The 20,879-nt window shown below is 42.2% G+C and overlaps 1 protein-coding gene across 1 annotated transcript; it reads left to right on the top strand.

The window, feature by feature from the left end:
- The first annotated feature begins 2,106 nt into the window (after positions 1-2,106).
- On the top strand, positions 2,107-12,556 carry LOC134803334 (phenoloxidase-activating factor 2-like). Its single transcript, XM_063776127.1, has 9 exons — positions 2,107-2,259; positions 5,425-5,602; positions 6,298-6,412; positions 6,978-7,077; positions 8,470-8,582; positions 8,958-9,187; positions 9,792-9,976; positions 10,635-10,799; positions 11,645-12,556. The coding sequence occupies exons 2-9, from the start codon at positions 5,425-5,427 to the stop codon at positions 11,807-11,809; spliced, it is 1,251 nt and encodes a 416-aa protein (XP_063632197.1). The 5' UTR covers positions 2,107-2,259; the 3' UTR covers positions 11,810-12,556.
- Positions 12,557-20,879: the final 8,323 nt, after the last annotated feature.

Here is a 20,879-nt window from a genome sequence, read left to right as displayed (position 1 = left end):
CGTCGTTGATAATTTGATTATTTTGATACTTACTTATGTTTATGGCGAATAAAAATGAAATAAAACGTTTGTTATGATAATATTGCATGTTTTAGCAATAGATTAAAAAGTAGGTACGTTAGGTCACCTAGGGGCTATTCATAGCTATTTTAGAGGGGGGGAGGGTCAAAAATCGTCAAAAATAGATGACGTAATTTATGGACAGCCCCCTACTCATAAACTTTTTTGCAAGTATTATTTAAGTAAGTAAAGTTGTAAGTAAGGTAGGTCATGTTTAAGAAAACCTATTGGCTTACTTTTGGTGACATGTGCTTCAATCTCAAAATTTTTGTACCATCACGCTCCGCCATTGTTGAGCCATTTAGGGTTCTAGCTAAATTGGACATTTCATAGTGTAAGTATTAAACAACCAATTTACGTAGGACCCTAAATGGCTCAACAATGGCGGAGCGTGACTGTAGCTAAGTAGGTATCTAGTAAAATACGTGTTTCACGGTTTTAGCGCCTGTGAATCCAAGAACAGTTAGGTATAAGTTATACCGTATAACACATTAGTTTGCAATTATCATTAATTAACATATAACGGTTTTCTTCATTCACGTATTATAATTTAAGGTACTTAATTGTTACATTTTCTTAAGTTTGCAAACATAGTGAAAATAGCAACCAGTATTACAACTTCATCATAACTAAGGTAGTTCCTGCTACTATAAGGATATGATGTTGATTGGTAATTATAAAGTGAGGGTCATGCTCAGTGTAGGGTTCCGTAGTTACCCGTCCGTAGTAGCACGGGTGCTCGGAGTAAGTATTATATCATATACATTAAAAAGAAAAGGGAGTAGTAGGTACATTTACAGCGCTTTGTATGTCTTTTTACTATGAAGGGAAGATTTTAGCGTTAATTCAAAAACTGCTTAACCCTTTTCCAGGCTGACAGTTCAAAAATGACAATCGAATGTCAATCTTACTCATCGAAAATAGAACACATGTTTGAAGTGCCGTATGTGGGAAATATATATCCCTTCGCCTAGTAAAGGATTAACTGATCATGTCCACTGTAGTTTTCATTGAATGTCTTTAGTAGTAGTAAGTAAGCCTTATTAGGCATAGTAAGCCCTATTTTCACGGTTTTTTTTATAACTGGACCCGTGGTTCAAAAGTTAGAGGGGGACTATTAAAAGTTTAATTTTAGGCGATTTTAACAAAGAGGATTTTAATTTCAATGCCAACATACTGGCTGAAATTATTTTACCGTGTCTTTTGACGACATTAATTTAATGTGTCAACCAGTTCCACTATAGGGGACTACCCGCTACCCAAGAAACATGTTCGATCTCTACGTTTGCGGATATTTGCACCGCTCTAGTCAATGTTTCAAGGAAGTTTCTAAGTAGCTATGTCAGTACACTGTTTTACTGACTGCATTTATAAGTTTGTAATTGAAAATCGTACGAATTTTCTACAAAATAACGTAATACTTGTATGAAAACGAATGTGAATGTGATTTTTCACCGCTACAAATTATGTTTGTTGGAATTGAGACAACAGTGCTAAAGTGAGAAAAGGTTTATACCTAAGGTTGTTGGTGTTACAATGATATGATTTTAACTATCGTTGACCTGAGCTGACCGGTCCGGTTTAAAACTAAAACAATTGCTCTGGCCTCCACCTATGAATAGCGGACAGATTTACTTATAATTAAATTAAGGAATCTATTAGAGTTATGTCACATTAACTAGATGGAGTTTTTGATGAAAAACGATGATTTGTCCTTACAGCGGGTCTCTATTGTTTCCCATAAAGTTTTAAGTCGTGAAAAAGTTAACGGTTTCGAATTTGGACTTATGATAATATGACAAACAATACATTATGACTTATATGTCAAACAAAGGGACCCCCATTGCAGCTTTGACTAGCGATGTCGTGTCGTAGTCTGGACCGGTATAACCTATTCATTCTTGCTTGCCGAGCAGTCCGAGCACTTATCTTCAAGCATACAAATAAGAAGACCCTGGGACGAGTTTGTGTAATCACAACTGCTCGATAACCTCTGCTTCAAATAAAATAAGTCACCCGGTGAGTTTCTTCACAAAAAGACTTAATATTCCATCTATTACACATTCGAAAATCGACCTTAAACTTGAAATTCAAGGTTCATTTTCAAATAAACTGATAATGTGAGGTCGTATCCCCACTTGATGAGGAAAATAAGCCACAATACGTTCCGAGAAGCAGTGTGGTGTGTGAAGTGACAAGGTTGGTATAGTGCTTGTAAAACATGTTTTTTTTCTGTTTATAAAGCTACGCTGTGTTTATTAGTTAGATAGGATATTAAATATGCTAATGGAGGGTAAAGTTTAATAATATAGGTACATAAAATTTCCGATAAAAATCGTAAATGTGTTTTTTAGTTAAGTGATGTAGGTACTGATTTGTAACAGACAATTAAGCAATTTTTAAGTTATATAGTATGGTGATAACTATTTGCCTTCTTTGGCAATAAAACGATTCCAATTTTGGTGATTTCACTATTTGAAATTTTAACCGTTTTTTATACGTATTTTAACCGTAATATTTTAAAGTTGTAAAGATGTAGGCAGATGGATCCGAAAGGTACTTCAACCAACTACCTTTTTATTCTTCAGTGTAGTTGATAGAAATGCATAATTAATGACTTTAATTTATCCTTATTTGTGTTGATAAAATCAATGATTTCTTTAAAATTTACTTTAAAAATAGTTACATAGTTGATTTAATCCACAATAATATTGTATACAGCCCGAATCGTTCTTAAGAATAAAATAAATAACAATTATTTTTAACCAGAATTATTTTATGCACAGGCAATAAAATATTATCAATTTGAGGAAACTTATACTCAAGTTGTTTTTTTTTTTTTTTTACTTATTTCTGAAAGGACCGCCGGTACATTGTATATTTCTTGTATCAGAATCAGAATCATCGCATGTATTCGTGTTAAACTATAACATACATAAATATAGAACAACAAAGAAATTTAAACATAAAATAAATAAATAGTTTACCACGAAATGATGTAATTGATTTTGTTTCTGTTATAATGTACTCTTTGTTTATAATTAGTTAATTAGTTAGGATAATAGGGAACATAAAGTACCTATGTGGTTCGAAATACAACAAATGAATAACAATGCTCATTCTAACATTCTTACGTAGGTATTGATTATTATTTTGAGAGTCGTCGGAACTTTAATAAAAATTCGGGCAAGTGCGAGTCGGACTCGCGCACGAAGGGTTCCGTACCATATAAAAAAAAAAACAAAAAAAAAGCAAAAAAAAACGGTCACCCATCCAAGTACTGACCACTCCCGACGTTGCTTAACTTTGGTCAAAAATCACGTTTGTTGTATGGGAGCCCCATTTAAATCTTTATTTTATTCTGTTTTTAGTATTTGTTGTTATAGCGGCAACAGAAATACATCATCTGTGAAAATTTCAACTGTCTAGCTATCACGGTTCGTGAGATACAGCCTGGTGACAGACGGACGGACGGACGGACGGACGGACGGACGGACGGACGGACAGCGAAGTCTTAGTAATAGGGTCCCGTTTTACCCTTTGGGTACGGAACCCTAAAAACTAATACTGTTTTAATTAAAACTGCAGACTGACAAAAACGACTATTGAGAGTTAAATAGCATTCAAACAGGTTGTGTTGTGTATCTAAAACCTGTTGTTAAGAGGTTCTGTTTGCGGTCTTTTATTAGGGTTCCGTATCCAAAGGGTAAAAACGGGACTCTTTACTAAGACTCCACTGTCCGTCTGTCTGTCTGTTCGTCTGTCTATCTCCAGGCTGTATCTCATGAACCGTGATAGACAGTTAACTAGATAGTAGAAATTTTTAAAAATGATGTAGGTATTGCCGCTATAACAACAAATACTAAAAACCGGGCAAGTGCGAGTCGGACTCGCGCACGAAGGGTTCCGTACCATAACGCAAATAACTTCGGTCAAAAATCACGTTTGTTGTATGGGAGCCCCACTTAAATCTTTATTTTATTCTGTTTTTAGTATTTGTTGTTATAGCGGCAACAGAAATACATCATCTGTGAAAATTTCAACTGTCTAGCTATCACGGTTCGTGAGATACAGCCTGGTGACAGACGGACGGACGGACGGACAGCGGAGTCTTAGTAATAGGGTCCCGTTTTACCCTTTGGGTACGGAACCCTAAAAACAATATACCTAATAAATATTTAAGCGGGGCTCCCATAAAACGTGATTTTTTTGTTGTTTTTTGCGTAATGGTACGGAACCCTTCGTGCGTGAGTTCGACTCGCACTTGGCCGGTTTTTTTCCTCGTTTATCAGTTGTTCAGCTCCTAGACTTATAGCCTTAGATATACAGTTATTTATTGAAACTTTATTCCACGTACAAAGAAAAATGTACAAATTGTGGACTTAATTCCAAAAGGCAATCTCTACCAGTCAACAATTGGATCAAACAGAGACATATTCATCATGGTATGGCATCATCAGACTGCGATCATTATAATCCATGATGGTAGCGAATTGATGTAGCTAACAAAAATGGTTAATATGCGATGATAGCATTATCAGCCAATTTAATTAAGGGGCGAAATGAGTCCGATAAAGTATCTAGGACAGAGTCAACGTACTGTCTTTTATGACTTGAAAGTATCAAAATTACTATTGTTGCTATGGTACACCTATTGACACCTATTAGAACAACACTTAGGGCCACTTGCACCACCCACTAACCCGGGGTTAAGCGGCTAAACCGTGTCAAATTGTACTGGTAACCATGGTAACTTCAGGCTTAACCGGTTAACCCCGGCTTAGTGGAATGGTGCAAGTGGGCCTTTGTCAGGCTCAGGCTATAGCCAGAGACAGACGAAAATAAACTATTTTAATTTTTTAGTACCCCGTAGTCCCCTTAGATTAGATAAGTTGGTTTCTCTGTCTGTTCGTCTACGACTTAAGGCCACTTGCACCATCCCACTAACCCGGGATTAAGCGGTTAAACCGTAACCTAGTGTCAAACTGTACGGTAACCATGGTAACTCCAGGTTTAACCGGTTAACCCGGGTTAGTGGAATGGTGCAAGTGGCGCTTAGACGGTTATCACACTGGCGCCGCATGAGAAAACCTCTTCGGTGTAATAATCGCCTTAGCTCAACGGCTGAATAGGACTAGAAAGCTGAAATTATGCATCTTAGGCCTGATGCGTCTAATACAAGAGGTCCAAAAAATACGTTGTAATTTTTTTTTGTGCCATATATTATAAACAATTTTAACAAATGTTAAAAATATTTTTTTTTTTAATTTTGTTGACAACGTATGGGCCAGTCTATAAGCCAACAAAATGGTAAAGAGGCAGATGCAACCAATCCTAATATATTTTTTGTGTTATTCTTTCCAGATGTACAAATTCCTCTCAATCCTGGTGCTCCTGGCATCGTGCCTCGCTCAGGATGATGGGGGCGACCTGGAGTCCATCATCAAGCAGCTTCAGAACCAGAATAATGGCGCAACGCAAGCGCCGCAGACGCCGCAGTCGTCGACATTAGTGCCGAGCATAGTCAACAATAACGCTGACGGTGAGTGTCACTACGAGTAGTTAGTTAGTTATACTGGGCATTTTCCGCAAGTCGACAACCATTGTGCCTATTTTGCGTGAAAACGAGGTAGCACTCTACTACTCTAGCCACCCCAGCTCCTCCATGAAACCTAGCAGTGTCTTCAGGTTGCTAACTCCTCCTTCAGGGTGCACGGAGTCCCTAGGTATTGATTGGTTCCTGTATACTTCTACCTGTTTACAGTGTAGGAGGATATGTTTTGCTGTTTCCTCTTCTTCCATGCACGTTCTGCACATATGGGGCTGTCTGTTTTACCCATATTATGTAGGTGTTTGTTTAGTGTGTTATGTCCTGTGATTAATCCTATGAGTGTCACTAGTCACTATTAGGCACTGTAAACAGGCGTTGTTAAAGGCTTGAGGTGCGTGTCTTACAGGGACCCAAAGAATCTGGCCAAGGACCGCGAAAACTGGCGCATACTCCACCGACAAGAGCCATGCTCTTAAATTATGATCATGATGGCCAAATGGCAATGAAAAAATATTGGCCAATTTAAAAAAAAATACGTTTTAAGCCTTATTGGTTACCAGCTTGGAGAGTTGCGTCACATTCTATAGAGATGTTGCTGCCTTCTCATACATCGTGACGATGTTGTACACAACTGACAGGGTCTACTTAAATGAAGACTTTTAAGTAATAAAAAATGTTCGTTTCAGATGGCGACAAGTCCTGTATGACAGCAGACAACCAGAACGGCGAGTGTGTGCCGTACTACTTGTGCGGCGCTAACGATACCATCATTAATGATGGCGTCGGGATCATAGACATAAGGTGAGTGATCATCAGTAGTGAACAGCAGTTCTTACCAGTACAAGCTAGGCTATAGGGAACACTCTTAGGGTACGTACCGAGAGGGCCCATCAGTGAAGCCCATCAGGCAAAGCAATGCGCGAAAAAGTCATAGATTCTATTTCTATTTTAGGTACTTACTAGGTACTACAAAATAATGTGTGACACCTTTGGTGTATACTACTCGGGTCTTCTAGCACTCCCCCTTTCTGTGTGTGTGTTCTGTGGGGTTGTGAGAATGCCATGTCAAGGCCCTTTTTGGCTGTGCCTGCCGCGGCCGTAACAACGGCCCGGTCTATAGTTGCCAACTGTGTTGGCTCTTCTTCTAGTTTTGGTTGGCCATCATGGCTTGATGGTCATAGTAACCAATCTGGTGCTTTGTGGAGCTTCGGGGGCTACAACTGCGACATGAGCTCACGTGGTTGGGCTCTCTGCCGGCGAGTATCAGCAAGGGCTCCATAGACAACAAAAGTAAACTAGTTTCGTGGTAAAACGCTATTTTTTATCAGCATAACGGATTTTATCAGTTAATTAAACATATTTTCAGGGTGAAGGATGGCGAATGCAAGTCCTACTTAGACACTTGCTGCCTGCCGCCGGACCGCAAGACTCCCGACAACCCCATCACCCCCGCACCTCCTGCTAAGGTACCTACTGTTTTACAGACACGGACTTTAAATGTTAAACTATCTTGACCCTAAAGGCCACCCCACACTAGCGTCTTTAGAGCGTCAGCGTCTATAGACCGACCGCTTAAATGAGTCCTCACCTGCGCGGTACGGGGGCGACGGGGTAGGACGACTAAGGGCGGCGGGGAAGGTGCGGGCGCCGTATGCCTGTCGGTCTATAGTCGGCGCTATGGAAAATAACGTCGTCGAGGGATGATCTTTTATTTCGTGAAACGGAAAACGATCCTTACTCGGATCCGTCCGCAAGGATCCATCCATGTAATAAGCCCTTTAGTCTGATCAATCACTGGATCTGAGTCATCTGAGGTTAAAAATGACATAATTTTAGTTATATTTCATTACAAAATGACATCTTTCAATGAATTTCAATCTAGGTATTTCCAAAATATATTAACAGCAGCATCAGAGGCGACTGACCATAACGGCCATGACTTTTAACTCATTATTCAAACCACAAACTTTATCATTGCCGTTCTCAGGGGCATTGATCGAGCGATCCCCGAACAATCAATACGTGGTTGCCTTCACTAGTTGCTTTACGACCGGCATAATTAAGTTTGTAGGTGTTACATCAAATGAGAGTCATTATATTGCTATTAAGTTGCCACAGCAATGTCGATGACGAATATGATTATGATGCATAGCGGTATTGTGTGCTTCCCTGTTTTTTTTTAAGTATATTGGAAGTTAATTTAGCTTGTTGGTAGTCCATTACGTTAGATCAGCGGTCGGCAACCTTTTAGCAGCCAAGGGCCACATAGTAGTTAATGGAGGTGACGCGGGCCGTACTTTGTTAATATTAATGACTTTATGAGACATTGTCGTTTGTCACTATTACATACAAAATAGCCAAGGCGCCTCTCGGGCCGCAAGTGACAGATTCGCGAGCCGCATGCGGCCATGTTTTCATGTTTTATCGCCCACTGCTGAGCATAGGCCTCTTCTAGTACGCCACTTGTCCCATACGCGGTACGCACCTTTTAGGACCCGGCACTCTCTTACATTTTAAATCCCCGTAATTATTCTCATTGCGAAAGGAAAGTTCTCTGAAAATTGTACTATTATTTATTAGGCAAAGCAAGCAGCAAAATTTAAAGGACACATTATGAATGAATGCATTCATATAATTGGCGATGCACGGTTGCAGCTTCGCGCGGATTTATATGGCCGTAATGTTCTCGTGCGAGAATATTCCCCATAGTAAACTGAGAACCTTCTCGAGACCGACACAACTTGCTGCCAGTGCTTGAAAAGGAATTAAGAGCCATCTTCTCCGAAAGATGTCGCGCGAGTGTTAAAATTACTTGAGTACCGTAAAATTAGTATAATTAAATTTTGCATTTGTTATAGAATCGAGAGGGCTGCGGCTGGCGCAACCCCGACGGTCTCGGGTTCCGCATCACAGGCGCCGCCGACGGAGAGGCCAACTTCGGCGAGTTCCCCTGGATGGTGGCCATCCTCAAGTACGTAAAAAATACACTTTAAATAAAGGAACAGTCAGTGACATAGAACCGAAAATACTGCATAGCGTATTTTCGGTTCTATGTCGTATTATCGTATCATTCGTATCGTAACCGAAAATACTCCATGTAAACGGTAACAAACTGAAAAAAATATTCATGATACTTAGGGATTATATTGTCATTTTACGATTTGTCTAGTTAGTTCGTTTTGCTGGACATTTTCCGCAAATCGACACCCACCGTGCTACTTTGCGTGAAACAAGGTAGCCCAACTCTAACCATCCCAGCTCCTGCACGAAATCTAGCAAGGTCTTCGTTGCTAACTGCCTCCTTCAGTGTGACAATTTGTCTATAAAATGTCATAATTTTTTCCAGAATAGAACCAGTAAACGAGAACGAACCAAACGGCCAGAAACTCAACGTGTACGTCGGAGGTGGCTCCCTCATACACCCCAGCGTGGTACTAACAGCGGCCCACTACGTCTCCAACGGCAACCAGCTGCGAATCCGCGCTGGCGAGTGGGACACGCAGACAAAGAACGAGCTGTATCCGTACCAGGACCGAGATGTTAAGGAAGTGGTGGTCCATAAGGACTTTAACAAAGGTATGTAAGATAAGCTTGGAGGAAACTCAATGTGTAAGTCGCATATATTCTTATAATACTTCAGCACCTAAGGATAGATTCAAACGTATCTACTGTTGAAGCGTATGTAGGCTGTAGGCGTCGCAAGCTTCACATTATGTCGCAGGAGTAATAAACCCATCAAAAATATAAGTCTTGGGAATTCCATCTAGTGTGAAGTGGCTCAGAATAGGATCTTCGCTGTCGTCGACCTAATATATTCTCTTTGGGCCGTGGCTAGCATATCTTGGTAGCTAGTAATAGGTTATTGTGAATCAGGAAAACTAATCCAATTTTTATCTCTCTCTAGATCTCTTCTAGAATATACGGCCATCTAACTTAGTGTAAAAATTCTAAATAAAGCCCCCATCCTTATCCAGCTTTGAAAATTACTCGCACACTAGAACGGTCCATGTCCGGGCTGAAGCGTCCGACACTTCAATTTCTAATTATAAAAAGCAAAGCTTGACGTGATCATCGATCACCCGTCATAGAAAACGAAGTGTCGAAATCCTCGGCCCTGGCCCGGACCGTTCTGGTGTGAGTTACCTTTAGTCTTGCTATTAATTGGTGTTATTTTCTCCAGGCAACCTGTTCTACGACATCGGCCTCCTCTTCCTGGCGTCCCCCGTCGACGCGGCGCCGAACATAGGCGTCGCCTGCCTGCCGAGCCCGGGCGTGCGCGCCGTCGGCGGCAAGCGCTGTCTGGCCAGCGGGTGGGGCAAGGACCACTTCGGGAAGGAGGGCCGGTACCAGGTCATACTTAAACGGGTATGTTATACACTTTCACTTGTATATGGGTATCTCCTTGATTTCTTTGCGTCCCCGTTGTCGAGGCGCTGAATGTGGGCGTCGCCTGCCTGCTTAGCTCTGGCGTGAGCGCCGTCTGGCCAGAGTGGCCAGTGGGTGGGGCAAGAACTACTTCGGGAAGGAGGACCAGTACCAGGTCATACTTAAACGTATGTTATCACGTTTTCTTTTGTCTTTTAAAGCTGTTTTTCGGTTTAATTTTAATTTAACCCTTTGAACGCCACGCCTAGATCGTGTGCGGCGCGTCAACCTTGTCTGAATAGGTACACGAAGATTGATACTGGGTTGCAGCCGCGCGCGTCAGTTGCCGTCTTTAACGGTCAAAGGTCAAAGAGTTAATGCCCAGGCTGTCCCTGACTAATGTGGTAATGTCGCGAGCGTTATGGGCACATTTACACTTCGGATCAGAGGACCTACCGCCAGCATCCAAAAATCGGAAAACCTTATCTGTCTCTATGTCGCTCCAATATGCAAGAACGATAGAGAAGCAGATAACTACGAGTATGTTGGCAATTTTACGATGTTGTTGAATTTTACGACTCTGAGCGACCATTATGACTCAATATGTAACTCTTTTAAATCTGTTATTTGTATTTCAGCAGTTGTGTATTGTTCCCAGGTGGAAGTCCCTGTAGTAGACCGCGCGCGCTGCCAGCAGGAGCTGCGCAAGACCCGCCTCGGCAAATACTTCGAGCTGCACAGCTCCTTCATGTGCGCGGGCGGCGAGGCCGGCGCCGACACGTGCAAGGGAGACGGCGGGTCGCCCCTCGTCTGTCCCTCTGAGGTAAGTACTTCGAGCTGCACAGCTCCTTCTAGTGCGCGGGCGTCGAGGCCGGCGCGGACACGTGCAAGGGTGACGGCGGGTCGCCCCTCGTCTGTCCCTCTGATGTAAGTTTGAGCTGCACAGCTCCTCCATGTGCGCGGGCGGCGAGGCCAGCGCCGACACGTGCAAGGGAGACGGCGGGTCGCCCCTCGTCTGTCCTTCGGAGGTAAAATGTTACCACAATTTTTTTGTCTTAAGTTGAATCTGGGACTATGATGGGCCGTTACAATAAGGATTCCCAGGCTGGTAATTTCGCAGAAAACAGTAATAAGATTCTTGGCTGAAGGAAAAAAATGTGTAAGGGTGGTATTCCACCTGTCCAATGTCGGTGAGTCTCACTCTCTCATTAAAGCAAAATGTGAGACGCAATACACATTGGATAGGTGGAATACCACCCTATATAATATTGGTTTTCTGTTAGTCTGCCTGCACGTTGTACTGTGATTAATTTTTATTACAGCCATTGCCAACGATGGTCTTTAAAAAAGCTAGTATGGCAGGATGTACTCTTTCTTTATTTATGCCATTCGTACTCAATGTTATTGCTCGAATTAGATACTTTGAATTGGGAATCCACCGTTTTCCGAATTTGTTTTCCAAATCTGACTTCGAAATTGAATTCCAAATCTATCCCCAGGATTTCTAGAGTTTGGTCTTTCCGAGCAATCTGAACGTGCGCTCTCCATGATAGCCGATCCTTAATACCTATTATAGCGTAGGCCAGCTATCTTAAACACCTCCGGTGTACAAATATATATATATTTTAATAATATGATGTCATGTGAAAGTTTCCATCGTTGTTGCAGTACGAGAAGGACCGGTACATCCAGCACGGCATCGTCGCGTGGGGCATCGGCTGCGGCGACCAGACGCCGGCCGTGTACGTGGACGTCGGACACTTGCGGTCCTGGATCGACGACAAGGTCCGCGGACACGGATACGACGAGAAAGCTTACACTTACCTCGACTAGAGATACTATAGGGACCGTGCGCGTTGGAGGGTCTGCCATCTTGTGGCCTGAATCGGAAACATATGTGCACATGTACATTGGCAAAGCAAGTGCTACCATCTACCGTACTCATCGGTACGTTTCCTTGTGCATAGTAGATTCTGCCATCTTGTGGGCTACATCGGAAGCATAAACGACAAACATGTACGCCCCATTCCTGGGGAGCTTTTTCAACGTGCGTTAAAAAAGCTTTTGAATGACACAAAATGGATAACCATGTATGTATTCACACGACAGCGGTGGCGCTTTTTATCAAGCGTTGTTGGATTTTCGACTTTAAGCCTTGGTCGTTAAATCGAATTTAGAGTGCAGACAGATTCAAGCGCTTTTTTAACGCGCGTTGAAAAAGCTCCCGTGCGAATGGGGGCTTACGCCTCGCGCCAAAAATCTGACGGCTCCTATGCGGCCTCCTATAGTTCATGCACGGAGCCTATAATGTCTTGAAGGCGGTTTGCGCTCACCGCCGCCTATCGGCTATAGTGGCAAATGCAAGACCGATGGAATGGTAGACTTTCGTGCTTCGATGTTCGCGGTTGGCCCTAAAACTAGACCTATGAAATTAATGATTTCGATAAGTTCTACTTTTGTCTCAGAAACTTAAATACTTTGTACAGTAAAAGTGCTAAAAAATACTCAATCGTGCAATAAATACAATGGCAGTTTTATTTTGTTTTAATTTAAGCCAGTAATAAATATTTTTCAATTTTACAGTTTTTTATTATTTTTTTTACTCTTTTAGCTTCTTGGATCTCCATTTTGGTCTTTGCTGTTGCTGGGTAGTGCGACGTGCGACTGAGTTGATTATAAATAGTACCCACCTATATATTTTTCAAACATCTTGGGTAGGTTGACAGATGTGATCTCTATGCAATTTACACCTAACCTTAAAGGGGCCCACTAACATTAACAGTCCGCCGGACGATATCGGCCTGTCAGTTATAACAAAATTTTGACAGTTCCGAACAACTGACAGGCCGATACCGTCCGGCGGACTGTTAATCAGTGGGCCCCTTAAAATGCAAAATCTCGCGAAATTGTATAATACAATAATTGTGGTATTCAAATAGTTCGCTACACCATATAATATATGGTGGTATATATATGGGGTACTGAACTATTTGAATACTTTGGATGCTACCTACCTATACGACGCTGACTGTACTGTAATACTAAAGACCTTTTCAGTCGCATATTTCATTCATGATTCCATCGAATATTCTAACAATTGAAACTTGAAGCACTTAATTCCATGGATTATTACTTATCACGTTTTATTTTTTAAATCTTTATTTTATATAGAAATAAACAAAATAAACCCTCAGGAAATAATCAACAACAAATTGATATTGACGTTAACAGTAAAACTGACATTGACAGCTTGTCGTTCCGTTGCACTGACGCCCTAGTACAATTTCGAAAGATAAATAAAAATATTAAAATAATTAATTCTCTAAATTCCGGATGTCTTAAATAATATATTTGATACTAATAAACATAAAAAACTTCAATACCGAAACGTTTTTCAGAAGTAAACTAAAAATATTTCAAAGTAAAATAATGCTTACAAATTCGTACGTGATGAGTTTTCGAACGTTCCCTTTTTATTATTGTCTGATGTTGTTTTACACATGCGTGTATGCAGAGCGTCTGTGGAGTCCGCCTTGGGACACAGTTTTGGAGATTGATATCACTACGAGAAGATTCATTAAAATATAGCACATATATGAAACGTTATTTTATTTTCACATACGACATTGACACAATATATGCATGACATATTATATCCTTCTTTTTTATTTAGTCACTAGTAAATAGTTTGAATACCTAAGAACAGCTATTAAAACTCCTTTAACACTTTCCCTTATTCAAAACTATTCCAAGGGCATGGCAAAGGAAAGAGAATCTTGGCCGCGGTAGTCCTTTGGTTAAAATATCAGCTGGCTGATCTGCAGTGCCAATTCTCTTGACTTCCATTGCACCTTCAGCAACTTGCTCTCGAACGTAGAAATGCCGAATACGAATGTGCTTTGTTCGCTTGTGAAATTCTGGGTTATGTGCCAAGCGAACTGCTGCTTCATTGTCAACATATAGCGCAGGAATATGTTTCAGTTCAATTAACTCCTGCATTACTCTGGTCAGCCATACCAACTCTCTGGCTGCTTCACTGGCTGCTACCAGCTCTGCTTCGGTAGTAGAGATAGCAACCGACGCTTGTCGTTGACTGAGCCAAGATATGACACCTCCTGCATAGCGACAAGCCACGCCTGTAGTAGATCGGCTGGTCTCTCGATCGCCTCCATGGTCAGCATCGCTGAATGCTTCGAGTATTCCTGGTTTATGCTGTCCATACCTAATTCCATAGGCAGAGGTTCCTTTGATGTAACGCAAAATCCTTTTTACACCAAGCCAGTCTTCCTTGGAGGGGGATTCTAATTTTCGGGAGGCAACACCCACTGCAAATGCAATGTCAGGACGTGTTCCGACCATTAAATAAGCTAAAGCACCGACGGCTTCTCTGTACGGATACTTCACGCTTTCGGATTCGACTTTCCCTGACTGAATAGTCGTGGTTTCCTTCTCGATGGGTGTCGTGACAGGGTTGCATTCTGACATCCCAAAACGCTCCAGTATTTTCTTTGCATAGGCTTCTTGATTAATGAAGACAGAGCCATACTTCTCTCTTTCGATTTGTAGCCCCAGGTAATACGATGCGGGCTTCGTCGTGATCTTCAAACGTTTCCGTAAATCATTAAGAAACGATTGCGCTAAGTCTTCATCACTTGCGGCCACTAATCCGTCATCGACGTACAACGTGATCAATATTTTCTTGCCATCTGTTTCTTTACTGTATAGACAACAATCTGCCTCGCATTGCTTGAAGCCCATATCAAGTAAAATGCTTTCAAAACACGAGTTCCAACATCTTGGAGCCTGTTTTAAGCCGTATAAGCTTCTGTTAAGCTTCCAGACCTTAGGCGTTCCGTCGCTAAAGCCTTCGGGTTGTTGCATGTATATTTCCTCTTCGAGCTTTCCGTTGAGGAACGCAGTAGCAACATCAAATTGTACTAAATGCATGTTTTCTTGAGCGCTGACACTCAATAATGCTCTGACAGTCGCTAGGCGTGTGACAGGACTGAAGGTCTGATCGTAGTCGATTCCTTTTCTTTGTCTGAAGCCCTTCACAACTAGCCGTGCTTTGTATTTGTCGATAGAGCCGTCTGGGTTCCTTTTTGTTCGCAGGACCCATTTGCAAGGAAGCGCTTTTCTCCCTTTCGGTAGATAACATGCCGTCCACACGTTAAGATCCTTCAGTGACTGCATTTCACTGTGCATCGCTTTTCGCCATTCTTCACTGTCATTACATGGCATCAGCGAAATCCGACGGGTACGTTTCTGTAATACATACGTAGTCATTATGTCTTTCAGGTCGTCGTATTTCGTTGCGATTGCGCAAATCGTAACGCGGCGGTTCGGCGTCGTAGTCGACTGCTTCAGTATCATCGTGAGGTTCGAGCTCGGGTACATGTACTTGATCTTCTTGGACTGGTTCGGGTTCCAAATTTTCTCCCTCAAGGTCAAGTTCATGATCGCTAGAGACAGCATCTTCGAAGTCTCCCTCGGGTTCGTCTGGTAATGGATTATGATGCGCTTCGGGAAGTGGAACCGGTTCCTCGTTGATGTTGTGGTTACCCATCGGCAGTCTTATTGTGTACTCCCTCGTATTTGTGTCGTTGTTTACACAAGCTGGGTGAACATCATTGTTAGGAAGCGGTCTTTCGTCGAAAGTGACATCACGTGAACGGAAGAGCTTGTTACTTTTTCCGTCAGTAATCCATACCCGGTAGCCATCTTCATCGTAGCCGACAAGTCGTCCTTTTATGGCTTTTTTGTTCATCTTCTTCCGTTTCTGCTTTGGAACGTGGACGTAAGCATTGCATCCTATGATACGCAGATGTTTGACAGTCGGTTTTTTTCCAGTCCAAAGTTCGTACGGTGACTTGTCTTTGTTGTTTGTCGGACCTGTTCTATTGAGAATGTACGCGGCCGTGTTTATCAGTTCTGCCCAAAGTTCTTGTGGCATAGATTCGTGCGCGTACATCATGGATCTCGCTGTTTCAACCAAGGTGCGATTTTCACGTTCGCTTACACCGTTCTGCTCTGGAGTGTAAGGCATTACCAGTCGTTGTCGAATTCCATGGGAGTCTAGTATATCTCTAATGGACTTGTTGTCAAATTCGCCACCGTTGTCGCTGAGCAGGCATTTTACGGCAAGTCCTTCATTCTTCGTCTGAGCTAGCATTAAGGCGAGCTTATCCTTAACCTCTGACTTGTATCTTAGGAAGTATACCATACGATAGCCTGTATAGTCGTCTTTGAACAACACGTAGTACTGGAGTTTTGAAAAGCTTGGTTGAAATGGTCCGCAAACGTCGGTGTGTACGAGTTCTCCTGGCGCGGTAGCTCGAGTTCTCGTACCGAATTTAAGTCTATGAGCTTTCCCATATATGCAACCCTCGCACAACTCCTTGTCAAGAGGGAGGTCTATGTCCAGTTCACGCTTGACTGTAGCCCTCACATGCCTTTTGTTTTGGTGTGCGAACCTCTCGTGGTATAGTTGCATAGTATTGGACGTTGCAAAGACTTCAGCGGGGTTCTCAGGATGTACAACTTTTGCATCTAATTTGTACAATCCACCTTCTTTCTCACGTCTTCCTATTAAGCACGCTTCGCCGTTGACATAGACGGTGCATTCTTTTGTCGTCGATACGAATTTGCTATTTGGAATTCTGTCGTGGAGTGCTAGTACTGAGAATAAGTTCTTCGATATGGCTGGAACGTACCAAACATCTTGAAGGGTTGCTCGTTGTAGCTTCCCTCTTACATTTGCTTCGATAATTACTGAACCTTTGCCTTTAGCACGAATCGATTTGCCATCAGCCGTTGTTACAGTGTGGATATTGTCAAAGCATTTGAAGGTTTGGAATAAATCAGCCCGGTTTGTCACGTGGCTCGTGGCGCCGTTATCCACGTACCAGTTTTCGATGTCGGGAACGATTGAAAATACTTCTGTGCTATCGATAGACAACAGGATCATGTTTGCGGATTTAGAGGAGGAAGGTGTTGCTTGCGGATTACTGTTTTTCGGAGGCTTGCCGTCTTTGATCCACTTCTGACAGTTTCTCACTCGATGGCCGATAGCTTGGCAGTAGTTGCATTTCAACTTTCTGTCCTTCTTCTCTGCAGTAGACGTAGTGCCGGAATTTGAAACGAGAGCTTCCTGTTGAAGTACGTTGTTACTCTGAAGAGCTCGTTCAAATGCACATAAATGGCTTGTAAGGCTTTCGATTGTTCGTTCAGATTTAGGCAATAACAGCCAGCTGCTTCTGAAGGAAAAGTAGGTTTCGTCAAGCGTATCGAGAATCTTGCAAAGTAGTAGCAGATCTGGAAGCTCACTGGTTTTATCCTTACTTATCTCCTGATTGAGCTGCGTCCAAATATTTTTCAATTTTGACATGTGTGTAGCTATGTCATCTGCCGGATCTTTTTTAAAGCCAAAGAAGCTCATACATAGATTGTAGGACTTGTCTTCGTCCGTGCCGTCGAATAGTCTATGTAGCTCAAGCCATACGTCTCTTGCATTCGTGTACCTCATGACCTTTCGAAGTGTCTCTTCTTTCATATTGGTAGTTACGATCAGCAGAGAAGTGGCGTCAGCTTTTACAAAACGCGCTAGTTCTGTCTTGTACGTGGTCACTGCATCTGCATCTGTCGGACTTTCGGGTTCTGTGGGTTTTTTGAACGAGCCTTCCACTACTTCCAGCGCGTGCGGGACGGTTCGTAGTAGACTTATGGCTTTATATTTCCAAGTATCCCAATTTAGTTTCCCTTCCAACAAACCAATTTGTATTTTAGCGATATTCTCCATTTTAGTAGGTGGGACCGATAACCTGATGTTGTTTTACACATGCGTGTATGCAGAGCGTCTGTGGAGTCCGCCTTGGGACACAGTTTTGGAGATTGATATCACTACGAGAAGATTCATTAAAATATAGCACATATATGAAACGTTATTTTATTTTCACATACGACATTGACACAATATATGCATGACATATTATATCCTTCTTTTTTATTTAGTCACTAGTAAATAGTTTGAATACCTAAGAACAGCTATTAAAACTCCTTTAACATTGTCTACTCGGCTACTGTCTATGTGTGCGTAGATGTCATTAAAAATAGCTCCGTTCTCTAAACTGAGTGAGTAAAACGGACATGATTTATACTCTGAATTAAGCAATAGTGAACCTTAATATTTAGGACATATGGTTTAGTAAACAACCTGAAACTTATGATCTTTCTTCTTGAATCAAACCTTGTTACACGCCACGAGGTTAATGACATCTGCCTCAGTTCTGGTTTCCTGGTACTTTTGGTAAACGTTTGTCTCAATAAGACACCTGTTGACGGTTACCCGCCCGAGGCAAACGACCTCTTCTGCAATTCTGGCATCCTGGTATTTTTGGAATAATGTTTATCCCAATATGTCGCCCTTATGTCGCCATTATGTCGCTATTATGTCACCATTATGTCGCCGTTATGTCGCCGTTATGTCGCTATTCTGTCGCCAGTTGTCTTTGTTTTCATTCGTGTCGCCAATATGTCGCTGTTATGTCGCCGTTATGTCGCCATTAAGTCTTTCTAGCTAATGTCGCCAATATGTCACCGTTATGTCGCCAGTTGTCTTTGTTTTGATTCATGTCGCCAATCTGTCGCTGTTATGTCGCCGTTATGTCGCCATTAAGTCTTTCTAGATAATGTCGCCAATATGTCGCTGTTATGTCGCCGTTATGTCGCCATTAAGTCTTTCTAGGTAATGTCGCCAATATGTCGCTGTTATGTCGCCGTTATGTCACTATTATGTCGCCTGTATGTCTTTGTTTTGATTCATGTCGCTGTTATGTCGCCGTTATGTCGCCATTAAGTCTTTCTAGGTAATGTCGCTGTTATGTCGCTGTTATGTCGCCATTATGTCGCCCGTATGTCGCTGTTATGTCGCCAGTATGTCGCTGTTATGTCGCCAGTATGTCGCTGTTATGTCGCCAGTATGTCTTTTTGATTCATGTCGCTGTTATGTCGCCGTTATGTCACCATTAAGTCTTTCTAGGTAATGTCGCCAATATGTCGACATTATGTCGCCACTATGTCGCTGTTATGTCGCCGTTATGTCGCCATTATGTCGCCGTTATGTCGCTATTATGTCGCCATTATGTCGCCGTTATGTCGCTATTATGTCGCCGTTATGTCGCCAATATGTCGCTGTTATGTTGCTAGTATGTCGCTGTTATGTCGCCAGTTGTCTTTGTTTTGATTCATGTCGCTGTTATGTCGCTGTTATGTCGCCATTAAGTCTTTCTAGCTAATGTCACTGTTATGTCGCCGTTATGTCGCCATTATGTCGCTATAATGTCGCCGTTATGACGCCATTATGTCGCCAGTTGTCTTTGTTTTAATTCATGTCGCCAATATGTCGCCGTTGTCGCCATTAAGTCTTCCTAGCTAATGTCGCCATTATGTCGCCGTTATATCGCCATTATGTCGCCGTTATGTCGCCAATATGTCGCTGATATGTCGCTAGTATGTCGCTGTTATGTCGCTATTATGTCGCCGTTATGTCGCTATTATGCCGCCAATATGTCGCCTATATGTCGCTATTATGTCGCCGTTATGTCACTATTATGTCGCCGTTATGTCGCCGTTATGTCGCCGTTAAGTGGCCAGTATGTCGCCGGTATATCGCCGTTATGTCGCCATTGTAAAAGGTATAAAAGGCCGGTGCGGAGCGTTGGGCATTCATTCATTCTTCGAACGGGCTAGGAGTGACTCTGGTTTTCGGGTGTAACGAAGTGCGGGTGAAGTTTTCCCGCGACTTTTTCTGTGTTTGTTTTTACTTGGAATTTTCCCGGTAAATTTTAAACTAGGAATTTGTGTCTGTGCTTGGTTTTGCGGGGATTTTGATCGTCGTAACGCTAAGTTTAGACTGTTGTGGAGATTTTTTACTGCCATGTGTGGGTTTTTAGTTATTGTGAAGTTTTCTCTACACTGTGTGTTCTAAGTGCTGCCATGCTATGCAGGGACAATGTCGTTGCATGGCCGGGGCTTGGAATTGTGTCTGTGTTTGGTTTTACGGGAAGAAATTCTCGTAACGTTAAATATAGATGACAGTGTTTGGGGGAATTTTACCTTTCTGTTGAGTTAGTTTAATTTTGTGATAACTTAGCTAGTTTAGTGTTTTCTATGGGGTATTTTTGCTATTTAAAAGCCAGATCATTGTTTGGACTGACAGTTTGTCCGGCTAAGCATTCACTCCGCCTAACGGTGCCAAAGGATTGGATGGTTAGGAGTCTATTGCTCCAAGTTTGAGAGGACTTGGCGTCTCTTTTATATCAACATAAGAGACGAATTATCTCACTAGTCTCAAGGCCCAGCTGTTTAGATGGATGTGGGGACGTCACGTGCGCGTCATAGGGTGTAAATCCTGCCCACTGAAGTCGACAGTAATTGAGACTAGGTCTCCTATTAAATTTATTTGTATATTTCGGTGCTCCGGTTCATGCTAGTGCTGGTTGCGGGGAAAGACTTCTGTCGTGACTGATATTACACTTATAGTCTTTGTCTCGGCAGAGTTTTCCATGTGATCGGTTTGTGTGTGTGCTAGGGTACTGATCCACTTATATACACGGAATAGGGCCGGCTTACTTTCTGCATCCTAGCTTGCGAGCGCAGAAGGAGGAGCTACACAAAACACTGGCCTGTAGGTTGCCTTATCGGTCTCGCCTGCCGAACTTTACAGCTTCTCGTAGGGACAACACTTGCGTATATTACAAAGCATGAGGTCGATGGTAAGAACGAACTATGCTTTGAATATACTAGATTAGGGACAATGGGTAGGTTTAGGGTAGAATCACACACTCATTTTGTTGTTTATTAGGGATCTTTTGACATTGGAAATGTCTTTTCGTTCGCTCCAGTA

The sequence above is a fragment of the Cydia splendana genome, chromosome 26, assembly GCF_910591565.1.
Source record: "Cydia splendana chromosome 26, ilCydSple1.2, whole genome shotgun sequence".
NCBI classification, from domain to species: domain Eukaryota; kingdom Metazoa; phylum Arthropoda; class Insecta; order Lepidoptera; family Tortricidae; genus Cydia; species Cydia splendana.
Note: the sequence above shows the minus strand (reverse complement) of the source record. Positions and strands in the feature narration are given on the sequence as shown.

What these genes read in the sequence shown, in the direction of transcription:
- LOC134803334 (XM_063776127.1), top strand. Translation starts at nt 5,425, where the DNA reads ATGTACAAATTCCTCTCAATCCTGGTGCTCCTGGCATCGTGCCTCGCT. An exon ending in AGTCAACAATAACGCTGACG is followed by an intron (nt 5,603 to 6,297) that starts GTGAGTGTCACT and finishes TGTTCGTTTCAG; the next exon opens with ATGGCGACAAGTCCTGTATG. An exon ending in GTCGGGATCATAGACATAAG is followed by an intron (nt 6,413 to 6,977) that starts GTGAGTGATCAT and finishes ACATATTTTCAG; the next exon opens with GGTGAAGGATGGCGAATGCA.